The 16,275-nt window shown below is 49.0% G+C and overlaps 1 protein-coding gene across 2 annotated transcripts; it reads right to left on the reverse strand.

Annotated features, from left to right (window-relative positions):
* Positions 1-1,959: 1,959 nt before the first annotated feature.
* On the reverse strand, positions 1,960-15,895 carry MAPK13 (mitogen-activated protein kinase 13). 2 transcript variants are annotated; one of them, XM_036909406.2, is made up of 12 exons: positions 15,691-15,895; positions 14,830-14,959; positions 13,570-13,628; positions 11,035-11,143; positions 10,833-10,862; positions 10,392-10,439; positions 10,150-10,264; positions 9,923-9,994; positions 9,297-9,376; positions 8,976-9,054; positions 8,700-8,876; positions 1,960-2,295 (listed from the first exon to the last, which is right to left on the reverse strand). In XM_036909406.2, the coding sequence occupies exons 1-12, from the start codon at positions 15,807-15,809 to the stop codon at positions 2,213-2,215; spliced, it is 1,101 nt and encodes a 366-aa protein (XP_036765301.1). In that variant the 5' UTR covers positions 15,810-15,895; the 3' UTR covers positions 1,960-2,212. The 2 variants fall into 2 exon arrangements, with proteins under 2 accessions (XP_036765301.1, XP_057349802.1); XM_057493819.1 differs by lacking the exon at positions 1,960-2,295 and adding an exon at positions 3,152-3,402.
* Between the last annotated feature and the right edge of the window lie 380 nt (positions 15,896-16,275).

The following is a 16,275-nucleotide window of genomic DNA, read 5'->3' on the forward strand; positions in this document are numbered from 1 at the left end:
GGACCTGTTAGAGCCTTTAACCTGTTAACATGCAGAGTGAGCCTCCTGGTGCATCCCAGGGCTGACATGCCATAGCAGGCCATGCTGGGGGAAGGAATGGGGAGGCAGTGGGAGTTGATGATGAGGTTAGAGAGGATGCAAAGGGCTTTGAACGCCAGGCTAAGGCTGGACTTTTTCCTTGATGCCAGTGAGGATGTCAGAAGGCAATTAACTGAGGGATTTAGACTCAGGGGACCTGGGATAGTTTAACCAGCAAGGTTAAGGCTATGACAAGTCACATGGCCAACCCTCCCTTCATCTACTGCTCCCTCCTTGGCAGCAGGGCTGCTCTAGGGGAAGAGAAAAAAGAACCCATGGACACAGGCATCAGTGAAGGAGCCCCGAGACAGGCTAGAAGGGAGGGAAGGCTAGGCAACACTTGAATTCAAGTTTGGATTAAGACTTCTGCACAGTGGTCCAGGCTGCTCTGGTTCAAATCCTGACTACACTTGCTAGCTGTGTATCTGGTATACTCAGATTGGGTATCTGCCCCAATCTTTCTTGGGGAAAGAGGCCTCAATGTTTTTTTAAGACATGATTTTTTAGGTCAGCTTTAGGATTATAGAAAAATTGTGCCAAAAGCATAGAAGATTCCATATACTTCCTCCCCAACCCTCGCCCCACCATTCTCCTATTATTAAATACAATTGTTACAATTGGTGAACCAACATTGGCACATTATTAAGTAAAGTCCATAGTTCACTTGATGGTTCACTGTGTTGTACAATTCAATTCAAATGGTTTGACAAATGCATAATGTTGTGTACCTACTGTTATAATATCATACTAAATAGTTTCACCACCCTGAAGATGCCCTGTGTGAGCCTCAGTTTTAACATCTGTAACATGAGAGTGTGAAGCCCTTGTGTCAAACACTGTAGATTTCTACTTTAGGCCTCTTGACAAATTAAGTGGTACTGAAATCAACTAAATGTTTTGCTGAATATGGTTTGATATCCATCAGAATCATTGGGCTTGGGGAAGTTGAGTGATCCTCATTCAAACATTGGAGCCTGCATTTTAACCAGGCTCCTTGTGCATAGGGAAGTTTGAGACCCACTGTGCCCAGGGCAGGAACTCTGGAGCCAGGATCCTGACTCCTTGTGCATGGGAATTTGTTCTACTAAAGCTTTTCAAGCCTAAATAAAAGGCTCCTAGCCATTGTTGCATTAAAGATGTACCATTCCCAAAAGGGGGAAGAAGGATAGTTTTCCAGAAAGCCTAGAAAAAGCCCATTTCTGCCTCTGCAGCTCCCTGTCAACAAGCCTATTTTTCCCTGTCTTGATTGCTTATCACTCACCCAAAATAACTTGCATGCAGTATCTCACCAGCTGCAGCTCTCTCTGCAACTCCCTTAATTTACCAGCCAAATACATTTGATTCTGCAAGAGCACAGGGTCCAGGAGGGGACCTCCCCCCCTTGCAGCCATGCTGTAGTGAGTTGAATAGTGTTTCCCTGAAGTTCATGTCCACCCAGAACCTCAGAATGTGACCTTATTTGGAAATAGGGTCTTTGCAGATGTAATAAGGATTGAAATGAGATCATATTGGATTAGGATGGGCTCTAAATTCAATGACTGAGTTGTAAAAACAGAAGACGGACAGAGATACAGGGGATAAGGCCATGTGAAAACAGGCAGAGATCAGAGAGATACAGTTACAAGCCAAGGAACACCAACGATTCCAGGAGCCACCAGAAGCTAAAAAGAAGCAAGGGGAACATGGCCCCACCAACACCTTGATTTCAGACTCCTCACCTTCAGAACTGTGAGAGAATGAATTTCTGTTGTTTTAAGTCATCCAGTTTGTGGTAGTTTGTTACAGCAGCCCCAGCAGACTAATATGCCATCATTGCTATAGACACCTGCCCTGGCTCAGCCCCACTGCAGCCGAGAAGGAAAGGACCCCACACACAGGTGATTCTCCCAATGGGATTTTAATGTAGTGGGTTATGAACAGAGTAATTTCTCCCAACCAACTTCTTTGAATTCTGCATCCAATAGGCCTGCTTTCTATACAAGGACAAGGGTGCTCTGTCCTCTGCTTGGAAGGCTATAATCCAAGAAGGGTTGAAATTTTAGTAGTGACAAATAAACATCGGTTCTATGGGCAGTGTCTGGTAGTTGGTGCCTGTGGCAGTCCCCAGGCTCAGTCAAGTGTCAGGCTGGATGTGTCACTGCAGCTTCATGCCACTCCGGCGCCGTGAGTCCTTCCGGGCAATGGGTCTGAAGTTCACAATCTCCTTGTAAATGTGCTCTGAGAAAGGCAGGATGGCTCAATGTGGGTGGAGGGTGCTGCAAGCAAGAGAGAGCTTCCCTCCTCCCCCAGATAAAGCGTGGAGGAGGGAATCAACTCAGGGAGAAAGAAATGCACATAGGTGACGATGTCTGCCCAGGGAGGAGGCAGGAGTCTTCAGGAGGGTGGTGGGGCTGGCTGAGGCCAGGTATGAAAATAAAAGAGGAGAGGCGCAGTGCTCTGAACAGAGGCAGAGACGGAGGTGGATTATGAACCTGCAGACTGTTGGATGCAGACATGATCCTAGTGCTTGATGTACGCCATGAGAATAAAGCCAGGGAGAGGCGGAGCCAAGATGGTGGTGTGAGTAGGACAGTGGGAAGCTCCTCCCAAAAACATACATATTTCTGAAAATACAACAAGTACAACTATCCCTAAAAGAGAGACCAGAAGATATAGGACAGCAGCCAGACCACATCCACACCTGCGAGAACCCAGTGCCTGGCGAAGGGGGTAAGATACAAGCCCCAGCCCAGCGGGACCCGAGTGCCCCTCACCCCAGCTCCTGGTGGGAGGAGAGGAGTCAGAGCAGGGAGGGAGAGGGAGCCCAGGACTGATAAATAGCCAGTCCTAGTCATCCACACCCAGGCGTGGGGTGCTGGATACTAGGGAAACAGGACAGTAAGACCTGTGAGCAGGTTCCCGCAATCAGCGCCCCTGGGACAAAGAAAAGCAAGTGCTTTTTGAAAGTCTTAAAGGGACAGGGTCCCCACAGATGGACGGAAGTGTTCTGGGACACTTAGCCCAGCAGCTTGGAATCCTGGGGAACTCCGGGCACCCTAACCCCCTGGGCAGCAGTTCTGAGACCCCTCATGGTGATAAACAGCACCCCCGTCTGTTCCTACTCTGGCGTCCCGCCATAGCAGAGAAGCAGCCTGAGGCTGGCCATGCCCACAGCAAGGGAGCTTCCTCCATAGCAGCTGGGCAAGAAACAGACCCAGTCTATGCACAATTGCCCAACAAAAGCCTCTAGGGGTTGTCGTTGTCCCAGTAAAGAAAGGCCAGGAGCAAGTGGAAAAGGTCTTGGCTCTCCCAGCTGACAGACAAGTCAATAGCACACCACTGCACCTATCAACATGAAAAGGCAAAAAAATTTGATCCAGACCAGGCTAACCCAGACACCTTCGACATCCTCTCCTGAGAAGGAATCTGGGGAGGTAGATTTAACCAATCTTCCTGAAAAAGAATTCAAAACAAAAGTCATAACCATGCTGATGGACTTGCAGAGAAATATGCAAGAACTAAGGAGGGAGAATACAGAAATAAAACAATCTCTGGAAGGACTTCAAAGCAGAATGGACGAGATGCAAGAGACCATTAATGGACTAGAAAACAGAAAACAGGAATGCAGAGAAGCTGATGCAGAGAGAGATAAAAGGATCTCCAGGAATGAAAGAATATTAAGAGAACTGTGTGACCAATCCAAAAGGAACAATATTCCCATCAAAGGAGTACCAGAAGAAGAAGAGAGAGAAAAAGGGATATAAAGTGTCTTAGAAGAAATAATTGCTGAAAACTTCCCCAACTTGGGGAGGAAATGGCCTCTCAGACCACAGAAACACACAGAACTCCCATGACAAGGGACCCAAGGAGGGCAACACCAAGACACATAATAATTAAAATGGCAAAGATCAAACACAAGGACAGAGTATTAAAGGCAGCGAGAGAGAAAAAAAAGGTCACCTACAAAGGAAAACCCATCAGGCTATCATCAGACTTCTCAACAGAAACTTTACAGGCCAGAAGAGAATGGCATGATATATTTAATGCAATGAAACAGAAGGGCCTTGAACCAAGAATACTGTACCCAGCATGATTATCATTTAAATATGAAGGAGGGATTAAACAATTCCCAGACAAGCAAAAGTTGAGGGAATTTGCCTCCCACAAACCACCTCTACAGGGTATCTTAGAGGGACTGCTCTAGATGGGAGCACTCCTAAAAAGAGCACAGAAAAAAACACCCAACATATGAAGAATGGAGGAGGAGGAATAAGAAGGGAGAGAAATAAAGAACCATCAGACTGTGTTTATAATAGCTCAATAAGCGAGTTAAATTTGACAGTAAGATAGTAAAGAAGCTAACCTTGAACCTTTGGTAAACACAAACTTAAAGCCTGCAATGGCAATAAGCACATATCTTTCAATAATCACCCTAAATGTAAATGGAATGAATGCACCAATCAAAAGACACAGAGTAATAGAATGGATAAAAAAGCAAGACCCATCTATATGCTGCTTACAAGAGACTCACCTCAAACCCAAAGACATGCACAGACTAAAAGTCAAGGGGTGGAAAAAGATATTTCATGCAAACAACAGGGAGAAAAAAGCAGGTGTTACAATACTAGTATCAGACAAAATAGACTTCAAGACAAAGAAAGTAACAAGAGATAAAGAAGGACATTACATAATGATAAAGGGCTAAGTCCACCAAGAGGATATAACCATTCTAAATATATATGCACCCAATACAGGAACACCAACATATGTGAAACAAATACTAACAGAATTAAAGGAGGAAATAGAATGCAATGCATTCATTTTGGGAGACTTCAACACACCACTCACTCCAAAGGACAGATCCACCAGACAGAAAATAACTAAGGACACAGAGGCACTGAACAACACACTAGAACAGATGGACCTAATAGACATCTATAGAACTCTACATCCAAAAGCAACAGGATACACATTCTTCTCAAGTGCACATGGAACATTCTCCAGAATAGACCATACTAGGCGACGAAAAGAGACTCAGTAAATTCCAAAAGACTGAAATCCTACCAACCAACTTTTCAGACCACAAAGGTATAAAACTAGAAATAAATTGTACAAAGAAAGCAAAAAGGCTCACAAACACATGGAGGCTTAACAACATGCTCCTAAATAATCAATGGATCAACAACCAAATTAAAAGGGAGATCCAGCAATCTATGGAAACATAGGACAACAACAACACAAAGCCCCAACTACTGTGGGACGCAGCAAAAGCAGTCTTAAGAGGAAAGTATATAGCAATCCAGGCATATTTAAAGGAGGAAGAACAATCCCAAATGAATAGTCTAATGTCACAGTTATCGAAACTGGAAAAAGAAGAACAAATGAGGCCTAAGGTCAGCAGACGGAGGGACATAATAAAGATCAGAGAAGAAATAAATAAAATTGAGAAGAATAAAACAATAGAAAAAATCAATGAAACCAAGAGCTGGTTCTTCGAGAAAATAAACAAAATAGATAAGCCTCTAGCCAGACTTATTAAGAGAAAAAGAGAATCAGCACACATCAACAGAATCAGAAACGAGAAAGGAAAAATCATGGCAGACCCCACAGAAATACAAATAATTATTAGAGAATACTATGAAAACCTATATGCTAACAAGCTGGAAAACCTAGGAGAAATGAACAACTTCCTGGAAAAATACAACCGTCCAAGACTGACCCAGGAAGAAACAGAAAATCAAAACAGACCAATTACCAGCAATGAAATTGAAGCAGTAATCAAAAAACTACCAAAGAACAAAACCCCCGGGCTAGATGGATTTACCTCAGAATTTTATCAGACATACAGAGAAGACATAATACCCATTCTCCTTAAAGTTTTCCAAAAAATAGAAGACGAGGGAATACTCCCAAACTCATGCTATGAAGCCAACATCACCCTAATACCAAAACCAGGCAAAGACCCCACCAAAAAAGAAAACTACAGACCAATATCCCTGATGAACGTAGATGCAAAAATACTCAACAAAATATTAGCAAACCAAATTCAAAAATACATCAAGAGGATCATACACCATGACCAAGTGGGATTCATCCCAGGGATGCAAGGATGGTACAACATTCAAAAATCCATCAACATCATCCACCACATCAACAAAAAGAAAGACAAAAACCACATGATCATCTCCATAGATGCTGAAAAAGCATTCGACAAAATTCAACATCAATTCTTGATAAAAACTCTCAACAAAATGGGCATAGAGGGCAAGTACCTCAACATAATAAAGGCCATATATGATAAACCCACAGCCAACATTATACTGAACAGCGAGAAGCTGAAAGCTTTTCCTCTGAGATAGGGAACAAGACAGGGATGCCCAAATCTCCCCACTGTTATTCAACATAGTACTGGAGGTCCTAGCCACGGCAATCAGACAAAACAAAGAAATACAAGGAATCTAGATTGGTAAAGAAGAAGTTAAACTGTCTCTATTTGCAGATGACATGATGTTGTATATTAAAAACTCTAAAGACTCCACTCCAAAACTACTAGAACTAATATCGGAATTCAGCAAAGTTGCAGGATACAAAATTAACACACAGAAATCTGTGGCTTTCCTATACACTAATAATGAACTAACAGAAAGAGAACTCAGGAAAAGAATTCCATTCACAATAGCATCAAAAAGAATAAAATACCTCGGAATAAACTTAACCAAGGAAGTGAAAGACCTATACCCTGAAAACTATGAGACACTCTTAAGAGAAATTAAAGAGGTCACTAACAAATGGAAACTCATCCCATGCTCCTGGCTAGGAAGAATTAATATCATCAAAATGGCCATCCTGCCAAAGCAATATACAGATTTGATGCAATCCCTATCAAATTACCAACAGCATCCTTCAATGAACTGGAACAAATAGTTCAAAAATTCATATGGAACCGCCAAAGATCCTGAATAGCCAAAGCAATCCTGAGAAGGAAGAATAAAGTGGGGGGGATCTCGCTCCCCAACTTCAAGCTCTACTACAAAGCCACAGTAATCAAGACAATTTGGTACTGGCACAAGAACAGAGCCACAGACCAGTGGAACAGAATAGAGACTCCAAACATTAACCCAAATATATATGGTCAACTAATATTCGATAAAGGAGCCATGGACATACAATGGGGAAAGGACAGTCTCTTCAACAGATGGTGCTGGCAAAACTGGACAGCTACGTGTAAGAGAATGAAACTGGATCACTGTCTAACCCCATACACAAAAGTAAATTCTAAATGGATCAAAGACTTGAACGTAAGTCATGAAACCATAAAACTCTTAGAAAAAAGCATAGGCAAAAGTCTCTTAGACATAAACATGAGTGACTTCTTCATGAACATACCTCCCCGGGCAAGGGAAACAAAAGCAAAAATGAACAAGTGGGACTATATCAAGCTGAAAAGCTTCTGTACAGCAAAGGACATCATCAACAGAACAAAAAGGTACCCTACAGTATGGGAGAATATATTTATAAATGACAGATCCGATAAAGGGTTGACATCCAAAATATATAAAGAGCTCACACACCTCAACAACAACAAAAAAGCAAATAATCCAATTAAAACATGGGCAGAGGAGCTGAACAGACAGTTCTCCAAAGAAGAAATTCAGATGGCCAACAGACACATGAAAAGATGCTCCACATCGCTTGTCATCAGAGAAATGCAAATTAAAACCACAATGAGATATCACCTCACACCAGTAAGGATGGCTACCATCCAAACGAAAAACAACAACAAATGTTGGCGAGGTTGTGGAGAAAGGGGAACCCTCCTACACTGCTGGTGGGAGTGTAAATTAATTCAACCATTGTGGAAAGCAGTATGGAGGTTCCTCAAAATGCTCAAAATAGAAATACCATTTGACCCAGGAATTCCACTTCTAGGAATTTACCCTAAGAATGCAACACTCCAGTTTGAAAAAGACAGATGCACCCCTATGTTTATCGCAGCACTATTTACAATAGCCAAGATATGGAAGCAACCTAAGTGTCCATCAGTAGATGAATGGATAAAGATGTGGTACATATACACAATGGAATATTACTCAGCTATAAGAAAAAAACAGATCCTACCATTTGCAACAACATGGATGGAGCTAGAGGGTATTATGCTCAGTGAAATAAGCCAGCTGGAGAAAGACAAGTAACAAATGATTTCACTCATATGTGGGGTATAAGAACAAAGGAAAACTGAAGGAACAAAACAGCAGCAGAATCACAGAACCCAAGAATGGACTAAGAGTTACCAAAGGGAAAGGGACTGGGGATGTTGGGTGGGAAGGGAGGGATAAGGGTGGGGAAAAAGAAAGGGGGCATTATGATTAGCATGTATAGTGTGTGTGGGGCACAGGGAGGGCTGTGCAACACAGAGAAGACAAGTAGTGATTTTACAGCATCTTACTAAGCTGATGGACAGTGACTGTGAAGGCATATGTGGGGGGGACTTGGTGAAGGGGGGAGCCTAGTAAACATAATATCTTTCATGTAATTGTAGATAAATGGTACCAAAAGAAAAAAGAAAAAAAAAAGAAAGAAAATAAAGGAGGAGAGAGAGGCTGCAAACAGAGAGGAAGGAGCCTGAGGCATGCAGCTCTTACGCTTCCACTCGTCCACTGTAAATTTCTCATGTTCTAAGGAATCATCAAATGGCTGCTGGGCCTCCGTCTCCTCCTCCGGGTCCCGGAAGGGTTCAAAGAAGGGGTGGGTGAGGGCCTGCGAGGCTGTCAGGCGCTTGTCCACATCCAGCTCCAGCATCTTCTCTAGCAGATCTATGGCTGTGGTAACAGAACAGGAGCCTCACACCCCAGGCCCAGGAGAGCAGACCTGGTGGGACAGAATGCAGAGGCCCTGCAGGGACAGGCCTCAGGACTCACCCTGGGAGCTGGCTTGCGGGAAGAGCTGAGAGAAATCCTTCTTGGGGCTCTGTGGCAGGGCCTGGATATAGGATTTGGCCTGGAAGACAGAAATGCACTGAGTAACACCAACTGTCTGCTGCCCAGAGCTCAGGCCTTGGGTTACAGAGCAAGGACTCCAGAAAAGTCCCCGAGCAGGGCTGAAGGCTCAGGTCAGAGTCCAGAGTGGGATGAAAGCAAGAGCACCTGCCAGGGCTTAGGGAAGCAACTTCCTCCCCCAAAGAGGTGAGCCCCTCAACCCCTGGATGGCTAAGTGCACGGCCTAGGCCCATTGCCACTCACCGCTTTGTCCTTCAACTTTTGCACAAACTCTGCACCCGGCACCCCAGTCACCTTCAGGATCTGGGTCAGCTGGTCCAGGTCTTGGCAGCGGGTTAAGGCTCAGCCTTGCTCTCTGCTGGTGGGTCTGAAGCTATCCTTCCCGCCTCCCTCCGTCATTCCCACCCAGGCACCTTGGCGACCAGCCAGGCGCCTCGCTCTTCCTGTTTTCAGAGAGGATGTTCATCCCTCAGGACTCAGGTCTCTGGGAGGATTCCCATCTGCCAGGCTGGGTTAAAGGTCCCTCCCCACAAATGTTCCTGAGTGTGCTACCTTCCCAGCCTCCTCCCACTCGGCCACCTTCATCCGTTTCTTCATCACTTTACCTCACCCTCTCACTCCGCGATCAGTGCGACTCTGGTGGGCCACAGCCTGGCACACACAGGTGCTCGGTCAGTGCAGTATTTCCTTCATGGTAGTGGAATGACACGTGACTAGTTTTTGCCATTCTGCTTACCTGCACTTTAAAATTGTTCTGCAGTGAGTATATATCACATTTGCAATAAGAAAAGAGAATGATTTAAGTAATAAACATGTCTGTTGAAGGAATGAATCCCTGGATGGAGTTTGGCTTTTCCTGCAAAGGATACAATCTTTCCCTTTGAACAGAGTTTTTCCTGTCAGCATCTCTGCCATGATACAGCCTACAGACCAGATGTCCACTGCAGAGGAGGGCAGGGAAGTGTCGCCTTGACTGGCTGACCGGGACCCGGCAGTCAGTCAACCCAGAGTAACCCAGACGGCCTTGGGGAAGCTGCCAGAGAAGACCCCCAGCCCCCAGCCCTGTGCCCCTCCCCTGGGGCAGCTGACCACTGACCAGTCTGGTTATAGTGCATCCAGCTGAGGATCACCTCGGGGGCCCGGTACCAGCGGGTCACCACATAGCCTGTCATCTCTGCGTCTGCAGGCCGTGCCAGCCCAAAATCCAAGATCTACGACTCCAGGGATATAGGGAGAAGCAGCTTGCTGAGAAGAGGAGCGTCCCAGAGCAGATTCTGGGGCTCCCACAGGAGAGGGGCCCATCCCTACCCCAGGCTGACCCTCCTTGGGCCTGCTCACCTTCAGCTCACAGTCCTCGTTCACAGCAAGGTTGCCCGGCTTCAGGTCCTAGATGAGAGGAGTGAGTGAGCACTGGGCTGAGAGACACAGACGGGAGCTTGGCCTGGCCTGGCCACCACCCCGCATACGGCCACAGCCAGGCCCCTTGCCCTCTCTGGGCATCGGTCTACTTGTGTAAAATGAGGGTTGGTGTAGGTGTCCTCTAGGGCCCATCCAGCTCTAAAATGTTCCTGATTCTTAGAGCCAGAAATGCCCAGCTCAGGGCTTGCTTTGTTTGCATGAACATTTCCCAGAAAGTTCCCCATAACAAAGCAATTCCTGGGCCAAGGGTGGGTCTGAAAAATCCACATTCCATGCACCTGAGGACTGTCCCCTCTCTCTATCTTACCCTGTCCGGGGACGGGAGGGGCATCTGAGGACCACAGCAGAGAAAGCACTCACCCTGTGGATGACGCCAGCTGAGTGGATGTACTGTTGAGGAGAGAGAGAGAAAGAGAGGGGTTGAGGCCAGCGCCCAGCTTCCACAGCAGGCTGCTCACTCAGATCACCCTCTGCACTGTCAGTGTGCTCTCCTGGCCTCCCCCAAGGCTCAGGGCTCAACTCTGCAATGCCTCCCTCTGCCATCTTCCATGCCCTTACCCACCTTAAGACCCTTGAGCATCTGATATACCAGGTACTGGATCTTGTCCTCGCTGAACTCCATCCCCATGATCTTCTGCAGGTCCGTCTGCATGAAGGGCATTACCAGGTAGCTGCAAGGCACAAGGGCTTCTAGAACAGTCCCCAGCCCCACCCAACCCCAGGTCTGAGCTCCAAGGAGGGGCAAGGGGGCTGGGAAGAACAGGAACCTTAGCAATGACCTCCACCCGCAAGAAGAACCAGCCCCACCACAGCCAGCTGGACCTCCGCCGGGCCTCCTGGCTCCTGGCCCCCGGCCTGGCCACAGCAGCCACCCAGCTGGCAGAGCTCAGGGTAAGCACAGCTGGAGGATGCTCAGGAAAACCAAAGGAGCTGTGTTCCTTCTTCAAAGGTGTCCTCTCCCTGCCCTCCTCCATGCCCCACAGAAAGCCACAGCTGCCAGTATTTCCTGCTGCGTCTGTCCAAATATTTTCTCCCCAAGAGGCTCACAGCCAGCTGAGATGGCTCTACAAGCAAGCAAAAATGTCTCGGCTTCCAAGAAGGAAACAATAAAACAATTTCCAGGAGGAGACAGCTGAGCCCCTGCACCCTCTCAGGGGTTGCAAAAGAGGTCAGGGTCAAGAAAATGTAACTGTTACTCAAAGAAGTAACAGCAAAGTCCAGAACAAAGAAGATTTAAAAAGAATACTAAAAAAGGAAGGAAGGGAAGAAATAAACGATGCAGTGGGGACCATCTCCACCAGCCTGTGACTTTGAAGCCTTCCTCTACCTGACCACCCTTGCCCCCACACAGGGACCCTGCTCCAGGCACAGTTCCCTCCCTGCCTTTTCCTCCACTTCCACATGGGCTCTGGTTCTTTCTTCTCTTCTAACAAATCCGAAGCCTCACTGTGCTAGAACCACCTTCCCTTGACCTTGTTACTTCATATAAGTACCCCTTCTCCTTCTTTCCCTTCCAATCAAACTTCTAGAAAAAGTGGTCCACTGCCTGAACATCCAGCCCCCTGACAACCTGGTGTCTACTTCCATGCCCCACCCTGCTCCCGTCTACCCCCACCCCGGCCAAACTGCTTCCTCATGGATTGATGTCAGTCAGCAGCACTACATCACATCCCACACTAAGCCTGTTCATGGGCCTCAGCCATCACCCACGGGTGATAATTCTGGCCCAAATCCACAGCCCTAGCCCAGACCTTCCTGAGCAACAGATGTATTTGCAACTGCTGATTAAACACTTGAATGTTCACAGGCTCTTCAGAAGTGAAGTGTCCAAAATAGAGTTCATCGAGATCTGTTTTTTCTCGACTTTGTAGTCCAAGCAGGGGCCTGGTATTCCTGACCCACATCACCTCTCCCAGCCACTGCAAGCCACTGGATGCAACATTCTGATTGGTCTCAAGCCTGCGCTCAGCATGCCATCACCTCTACTTTATATAGATCAAAGTCTGCATCCGGACCACCACCCTCCAGGCATTCCCACACAGAGTCGCTCCTGGCTCCTTTCTCATTGCCACCACAGTAAACCTCCAAATCCAATCTGACCACATCACCTCCAACACTACTCAAGCCTCCATGGACTTGAGGTTACCTGTGGGATCAAGTCCAGACTCTCCCCTTGAGCAAACCAGCTGCCAGCCTGCACTAGCCACAGCCCAAACAGGGCAATCTCTTCCCTGCACTATGACCTTTGCCCAGGCAGTTCCTTCTACCTCAGGCGAACTGCTGCTCATCCAACAGGGTGGAGTTCCAATGCTCTCTCCTCTGTGAAGCCCCCCGAGGCAGCACGCAGTCCCAGCCTCCACTGTACCTAGAGCGCTGACCACACTACTGGCCTTTTTCATTTAGAAACTGCGCCCGCACCCCGCCTGAAGGGTTGGTCCACTTTAACGTCCCATTGCTAAACCCAGCATGTGGCATTATAGGAAAGACTCCACTCAAAGTTACTGTGTTAAATTTAAAACAAAAGTGTCCTGACGAAAAGACCTTCAAGCTGCATTTGATGTAGGACTGAAAAAAAAAATCCACCTTCCCAAAGGTTCCTGAATTTTCGGCCAGGCACTGCACTAACAAAGCCACACTTTTAGCAACTGAATTTTCTGGTTCTGGGTGATTTTCGAACACCTCCATCAGCCAGAGGCAGCCAAGGCTTCCTGATCCTCACTTCAGGCTAGGAAGAGCCCCAAGGTCCAGACCACCGCTGGGGCCCAGGGAATGGCGAGGTGAATCAGGGCAAACCCTTTGAGGACTGACAATGATCCTGAGGGTGTTAAAGCTGCGTAACAAGTGAAGCAAGTGGGCAGGCAACTCTGTCAGGCAAGCACACCTCAAAGCTCCTCCACCATTCCTGCCTGCCTTTTTCTCCACTTTTGGCTGCAAAATCTCTCCAGAAAGAATCACACCTCGACAGCCCAAAGGCACAAGAACAACCAGGGCAGGAACCCTCCCAACCTAGGTGAGAGAAGCTAGACCCTCGCCAAGTTGCTCCCAAGTGACAAGGGAGGCATGCAAATGCCCTGGAACCCAGTGCAGCCCGACTCACAAGTCATAGAAGCTGCGCAGAGAGGAGGCTGAGGTGAAGACATCCAGGAGCCCGATAACCTGGGGAGAAGGTTGCCAGTGAGGACTGGGCCGATGTCATGCTCTTCCACCCTCCCAGGAGACGCAGCTGGCACAGGACCACCCTCCCTTTCCTAATGTACCATCCCCAGCAGCAGGCAGCTTCCCAGGCTTCCTGGAGGCAGTAAGGAGCAGAGGTGGAAGAGGAACCCCCTTAATTGGAAGGGAGCCTGCTGTGCACAGTGATGGAGTCAGGCTGGGGAGAAGGGGAATTGGACATTCCTGTACTCACTGCTCCCAAGTCTGTTGTTCAGGGCAAGCAGCACAAACCTGCTTTCAACTCAAGCAGAGAACCACCAGTGGTGAAGGGACTCAAGGAGGGAACAGGAAGGGGGCCTTCCAGCAGGCTCCCTGCCCCCAGACCTCGGGTCTCCCACCACATCCAGCCTTGGCCACCAAGGGGCTGGCTCAGAGCCAGGTGCAAGATCACCCCTGGCTGTAGACCACAGGGAGAGGTCTGCTGAAGAGGAACAGGACTTAAAATGTGCACAACATTGTGCACTCATTTTAAACGTTTGCCTTCCAATCTTGGTATCCCAGAGCAAAGCCTGGTCATCAAGCGCACACTGGGTCACTGGTTTTCCTAGCTGTATATATCAGACAGGACAGGCTAATATTTAGTCCCTTAGCCTGGAGCCAGCCTGCCTAGGTTCAAATTCCAGTTCTGCCACCGATCAACCATATACCCTGTGAGTCGTTCTGTGCCCCATTTTCCCCATCTGTGCATGGGAGTAACAGTACTTATGTGATATTGTGAGGATTAAACAAATTATTCAAAGCTCTTAGACCCCAGCACATAATAAGTGTTCAGTAAGTATCTATAGTTGTGGTTATTACTCTCAGGGTCACATGTGGAACAACACGTGGAACTAGGATTATGGGCACCAGTTCTTAGATCTAGGCAAATCACAAAGTTCCTCAGTGCCCATTTCCTTATAACACTGAGACAGGAGTTTGCACCTCGCAGAACTCATTCTGCTCCACTGCCAAAAATACCTGCACACCCTTCCTGGGAAGTAGGCAGGGCAGGTCCTGGCACCCCATTTTAATAATGAGGTGAGGAACAAGGGTGGGAGGAGATTCTCCTGACCTTGTCCTGAGCTCTCCATTTCCTCTCCTGCACACAAAAGGGTCTGACCCCTCCCCTTCTGCCCTTCTCAGAGCAGCCCCAGGCCCAGCCTACATTCTCATGCTGCATGTGTTTCAGCAGAAGCAGCTCGCGGTAGGCCCGCTTGGCAAAGATCTCGGACTGGAAGGGCCGGCTCAGCTTCTTGATGGCCACCTTCTCCCCTGACCGCTTGTCAATGGCTGAGCTGTAGGGCACAGGTAAGTCATCATGCAGCAGCTTGCCTCCCCCGAGGCCCCCACTCCAGATCCTGGGTGGTATCTCCCAGGCCATCCCCCAGTCCCTCTTGGCCAGCAGGCCAGGCTGGGAAGAACTGTTGCCCACCACCTGGAAATAAGGGAGCAGCGGGAAGCAGGTGCAGGTGGGGGTGGGGAGAAACAGAGGGTGGGACACAAGTTAATACCAACAGGATCCAGAGCCTGGAGGGAGTCTCGCTGTATGCAACTTGGCAAGTCACTTCTCCCTCTTTGGGGCTCAACACACCCACTTTTAACAGTGGGGATTCACGAGGATGAACTCTGGGGTCCCTCCTAAGGTTCAGGTCCTGGAGAACGAGACCCAGTCCTAACTCAACGCACAGAAACCCCACAAAGCCGATGAGGAAATGAGATGGCACCTGGAGGGGCCCCAGGCCAGCGTTTGCCACAGCAGGCTGCCCGGCCTAACGCCTTGTCTGTCGCAGCTCCCCGCTTACGTCTTCCAAGCCCGCAGGACTCTGGGTCCTGGGGTCCTCAGGCCGGGAGGCGGGCGCGCGACTCCGAACACCCAGCAGGAGAGGGGACACCCAAAGGGGGTCCGGGAGGGGTGCCTTGGTCTGGTCCCGACTTGTCGGGAGGCTCCACCTGCGTCCAGGTGCCCGGGCGTCCGCCCCAGTCCGCCCCGCGCCCCTCAGCCGGCGCGCAGGCCCGGGGGTCTCACCACACGGAGCCGTAGGCCCCGCTGCCCAAGTGCGTCGGGGACACGTAGGTCTTGGGCAGCTCCCAGGCGGTCCTATTGACGTCCTGCTTGTAGAAGCCTTTTTTCCGGGTGAGGTTCATCCCGGGGGCCCAGTGTCGGCGGCCCGAGCGCAGTGGCTGCGTGCGCTGCCCGCGGGCTCCCACACCCGGCCCCTGCCTGCCCGCCCGCCGGGTCCGCCCCGCCGGGTCCGCACCTCCCCCGCGCGGGGGCGGGGCCTGGGCCCGCCGCGCGGCCACCTGCCGGCTGCCCCGGTGCGCCGCGCGGCCACGCCCCGGCCTGCAGGCGCTCCCTGCGCCGCCGAGCCCCGTGTTTCCGCCAGTCCTGGCGTGTGGGGCCCCGACGGGGTGCGGACCTGCAGAAGCCGGTGCCTCCCGGCAGAGCGCTGGGGTGGGCCTGGGGCTGTGAGGGACCCGAGGCGCCCCGCGTGGAGGGGTGGGAAGCCAGGGCCTCCTAGCTGCCCCCAGCCCGGGACTCAGTAGGAAGATCTCCCCGGAGATGTTGAAGACAACTTTGAAAAAAAACAAAACAAAACCTCACAACCTTTTG

The sequence above is a fragment of the Manis pentadactyla genome, chromosome 16 (genome assembly GCF_030020395.1).
Source record: "Manis pentadactyla isolate mManPen7 chromosome 16, mManPen7.hap1, whole genome shotgun sequence".
In the NCBI taxonomy this organism is placed as follows: Eukaryota; Metazoa; Chordata; class Mammalia; order Pholidota; family Manidae; genus Manis; species Manis pentadactyla.

Coding starts and splice junctions, on each gene's coding strand:
- MAPK13 (XM_036909406.2), bottom strand. CDS start 15,809: ATGAACCTCACCCGGAAAAAAGGCTTCTACAAGCAGGACGTCAATAGG. Junction 11,144..13,569: donor CTGCGCAGCTTCTATGACTT/GTGAGTCGGGCT, acceptor TGTGCCTTGCAG/CTACCTGGTAATGCCCTTCA. Junction 10,265..10,391: donor ACGAGGACTGTGAGCTGAAG/GTGAGCAGGCCC, acceptor CTGGAGTCGTAG/ATCTTGGATTTTGGGCTGGC.